At 37.8% G+C, this 4705-nt stretch overlaps 1 protein-coding gene across 1 annotated transcript; it reads right to left on the bottom strand.

Annotated features, from left to right (window-relative positions):
* Positions 1–280: 280 nt before the first annotated feature.
* LOC140149550 (serine/arginine-rich splicing factor 2-like) lies at positions 281–4319 on the bottom strand. Its single transcript, XM_072171629.1, has 2 exons — positions 3792–4319; positions 281–383 (listed from the first exon to the last, which is right to left on the bottom strand). Exons 1-2 carry the CDS (start codon positions 4175–4177, stop codon positions 281–283), a joined length of 489 nt encoding a protein of 162 aa, XP_072027730.1. The 5' UTR covers positions 4178–4319.
* Positions 4320–4705: the final 386 nt, after the last annotated feature.

The raw sequence follows: 4705 nt of genomic DNA, 5'->3' as shown, positions 1-4705 counted from the left end.
GAACTGAAATTTCGACTCAAAAAAGGGACCAGATTCTACATTTATCAGTCATAATTAACTTTATAAAATCAATATTAACCTTTGTTTTCCGTCACATATGCTTAGAAACTTCTACCGCTAGGCAGCCCAGCTCTATCTAATTGATACTGTTCATGATGTATGGTACTTTATCAGTGGTTTCTTCACACATGGCTGGTTCAGGTGCTTTATGGAGACCGGGATCTTGACTGTGATGCCCTGCGTGCTGGTGAGGGAGAACGAGATTTCTGTGGCGACCTGCTCAACTGCCTTCCTCTGCTACGAGAACGAGAACGGAAAATGACCTGCTGCGCGCCCTCACGAGGTGAGCGGGACCTGGAACGGACCGCGACCTTGAGTAGGATCTGCAATGGGAAGGAATGAATGGGGAAAGAGTTCATGAGTTAGGAAAATAGCTCACATAATTTGTATCCACAGAGGTGTCATCATTAATTAAAGACAAGTTATTTCAAATCATGAAATAACTTTGTATTGATTTTCAGCATCATAGTGATAGAGCGATTTCATGACAAGTCACTAGTTCAAATCTGCCTCCAGACCATGAGACGATATATCTGGTTCCATACAGCAATACGCAGTATTGCTGTCTGGTAAGCAGGTACGAATTGAGACGTCGTGAATTGAGACGTCGGAGCCGGTCAAACACAGAGGACTAGCCTACATCCCGTATCCTACTATCACTCAAACAAGCAAATCTCTTCACGAATTCACTCACCTTGCGATCCTACATCATCAGTTGAAACAAACATCTAAGTTTCCAAAAACAACTTTGTCATTCCTCAAAACTACAAGTAACTTCATTAATAAAAAATTGAAATCATACTATTACCCGTTATTGAAAATTTTGTTCGATTTATGTGAACCAAAAGAACGCATACGAGTCGAGTTCAGTTTACCAAAATGGTAGCTCCTGCCTCCTGGTCACCTCAGATATGACGTCAGTATCAAGATGCTTATTAAACGGTGGATCGGATTGGTTGAAATCAACGCCACGTTTTTGACCTTACAGGGGTCACAGATATGCATATTCATGTATGAAAACAGCGATGCGGATATGGTCATTTTCACAGTAAAGGGTGTAACTTTTGATTTTTAGGGTCAAAATTTCAAACCACTTAAATATGTTTCTGTTTACTGTAATCATGTATAGAAGCAACTTAAATTCCAGTAAAATAATGTTTCAAGGCTTAAACCTTTTGATTTCTGATAAAAAAATTGACATTTCCATAACATTTTGGTTAAAATCTAAGAAAAATGTATTTTACATAAGCTCAGAAAATTATGACATGAAAGCTGGAATACATGTGAAATCCCATTCCAAAGTAAGTCAACAGATATAAGTTAAATTTTATACCATGTTTTGCTATGTTTGTAATTGCAATTTTGGAAATTTTTAACATCACGGGTCATTTGCAATGGAAATTTCCCAACCTTAAACATATTTTTAAAGTTTTAATTGGGTTCCTAAAATAATTTGAATGTCTAACTTCATGTACAAATACTACTTGATGAAAGGAACCTCCCAGCCAAGTTTCACAGAAATTGGAGTTATTTTTTAGAATTGGCAATTCAAGCGAGTTGTGTTTCGGAGGCTTCAGTTAACAACACAGGTGATCATAAAAGTAAAATATTTGGCTAACTACTACAAGTTGACATGAAAAAATAGGTAAAAAATATCACAATTACCAATTTTCATGCTTTGCTTCTAAGTATTGAATTTCAGTTGTGACAAAAATTCAATTATCACAGCAAGTCATTTTTGTTGTTTCGGAGGCTTCATGTTAACAATGGTTAAACATTGCAGAAGTAGTTTTTTTGAAAACAACACTGTTGGGATCATCTAAGCTGTTATTTTCTTGTGTGTATTAAATCAATGATTCTATGCGGCAGATATTGTAGATTTATAACATGGTAATTTTTTCACCCATTTGTTAAGTATGGTGTTATTTGCATGTGAAGCCTCCGAAACGGACTTTCTTGGGTATCAGTATATTTTTCAAACATTAACCATAATATCAATTTTTTTTTAAACTTATGACATTCTGCACATATCATGTAACAATTACAATGCAGATATCAATATGGAACACACCAATTTAGATATGCATAGATGATAATTAACCTTATTGTTGTTTCGGAGGCTTCATTTGTTTCGGAGGCTTCAATTGTTAACGGAAAGTTTGTATTTGGTCCCATTTTCAAACGGTGATATATATCTCCACGATTTAAAAACAAGTGACTTGAGGATCTACTTTGCTACATTTTGATAAATAGATTGGATGAGCTCTTTTATTTATATTTGCTCGAGCTTGCTGAACAGTTTGTTTCGGAGGCTTCAAAAAAGTTAACGGAAACGCGGCTCTTTGAAGTCAAGATTTTATAAAAATTTTAAAAGCTTCCAAATCGACTAATTTTTGTTACCCATTTCAAGTTAAGATATCAACTGTTATGAATCAAGAAGAAGTGAAGAAATAACCAAGAATTATGAACCAAAGCTATACCCACAAAGTTTGTTAACAATTGTTAACGGAAAATGAAGCCTCGAAACGACAAATCTCAAGTCTGGTTCTCAAAAATACAGGGCTGTTCACAATTAAATCTAATGTGGCAGTGTTTACTGAACATATGACCGTACTTTCAGGATAAGAAAAATTATCCATGAACTAACTGAAGAAAACACATGGTTTTACAAAAATGTTACTGTTTTTTATAGTTTTTCAAAATGGCAATATTAGGTACATTTAAGCCTGCTAAAACCGAACGCAGTAACTCCCGAAGATGATTATGCTACCCAAGGTAGCTGCTAACTAGATGACTTATGTGGCCAAAAATCATGGAATTCTGTGACTTTATTAGAACACTACGGATCAAAATGTTAAAAATCCAAAGTTACACCCTTTACCGTGAAAATGACCATATAGTATCATCACCGGAACTGAGATTTTGCGACATTTTCGATGTTTGTACCGGGGAATTTCAGACACGGAGACTCATGGAGATTTGAAAAATTAGTCCAAAGGTAACCAAAGGGTTGGGGATCGCATTTTAACTATCACTAAATGTTTGGAATTGAGGTCGGCTAAAAAGTAGACAGTTTCGGGACTGTAATTGGTGTAGATGTCACATTTTGAACGGTGAGCGATAAGTGACCAATTTGATGCTCAGCGCAAGTGACTATCTTTAGTCAGGGTAATGAGACGACACGAGGCGTGCATATTTAATGCACAAAAGAAATCCCCAGTTCAAGTGAAGTGCATGACTGAGTGATATTGATCAACTTTAGTTTTTGCTTTCAACTGAACTTGGACAATGTTCATGTGTTCCATGGATGCTTCATCATGCATGTCTTCTGCTAGTCCGAATAATCAGACCCAGAACAAATTATTAATTTCTGACATGATCGTGTACTGGGTCTGAACTGTTTCCATATGAAATCTTGATGGCAAATTGGACAATAGAAGCACATGGTTCTCGCGACAGGTTTTTAATCCCTATTCAGGTTACGTGAATCACGCTATTGTGGACCATCCTTCTGATACTTGAGTGCTTGGACAAGCGGAACGGTCTTTTCATCTACCTCTCTGTTTGTAAACAAACCAGGAGGTCGAAATCGTCCTCCTCGCCGAATACGAAAGTCAGCGTAATAGTACGGCACTAGTCTTCTGCAGGCAGATTTGAGCTAATGACCTTTCGTGAAATTGCCTTATAATATTATATTCCATGGTATTTTGTCTATTGATTACCTTGAATACCTTCTCCTGCGTCCACCACCTCCGCTGTAACCACCACCACCACTATATCGACCGCCACCGCCTCGATCACCTCCCCATCTGGGACGTGGTGGTCTTCTTTCTGGTCTTCCGTATCTTGCCAACTGTACCTTCAATTCTCTGCCGTCTAAATCTTTACCATCCATATAATCCATAGCATCTTCTGCGTCTCTCCTATCGTAAAATCTGATAAACGCAAACCCTCTGCTTTGCTTTGTGAAGCGATCACGCGGTATGTACACATCGCCAACCTCACCATATTTATCAAAAGCTTTGCGAAGCTCTTCTGGCGTGGTACGAAATGTGAGATTATCTACTTTTAGAGAGGTCATACCCTCGATTTCTGGCGGCCCCCTGCCGTACGACATGATTGTAGTTATGTCGCTTGTATAAAAGAAGAGAATTTGTGTAGGTTGTTACTCTTAAACCATGAAAAAAGTTCACAAATTTTACTGCGTAGTTCCACAATGCAACGACATTCCGGAAAATAATTGATTGATTGGGTCTTATATTCCACTACATCGCCAGTGTTTTCAGTAGTTTATCATATCAATAAGATGACGTCACTCAAATTCCCAAGTTCTCACCAAAATCGCTTCCTGGGTATTCACTTGCATTTTTCGGGGCACTTTTGGTTGCAGTTAGGCGTGCAGCCTAACTTATTTCTTTCTTGCCATTTCTTTCTTTCTTCTTCTTCTTCTTGTTCTTGCATCCCATGTAAAGTCTGGAATCAATTATTTTCAAGATGCACTATTCTTGTTCTTCTTCTTCTTCTCACAATTTGCTAGATCGGATTTCGACCAAACTCGGTCACAGGCCCCGTCACATGCAGTATTGGGTAGCTGGCTGGCTACAAAAGTTATGGGTTGTTTAAGGATGCACACAGGATCACTGAA

Source organism: Amphiura filiformis, chromosome 4 (genome assembly GCF_039555335.1).
Source record: "Amphiura filiformis chromosome 4, Afil_fr2py, whole genome shotgun sequence".
In the NCBI taxonomy this organism is placed as follows: Eukaryota; Metazoa; Echinodermata; class Ophiuroidea; order Amphilepidida; family Amphiuridae; genus Amphiura; species Amphiura filiformis.
This window is presented reverse-complemented; position numbering and strand designations above follow the sequence as displayed.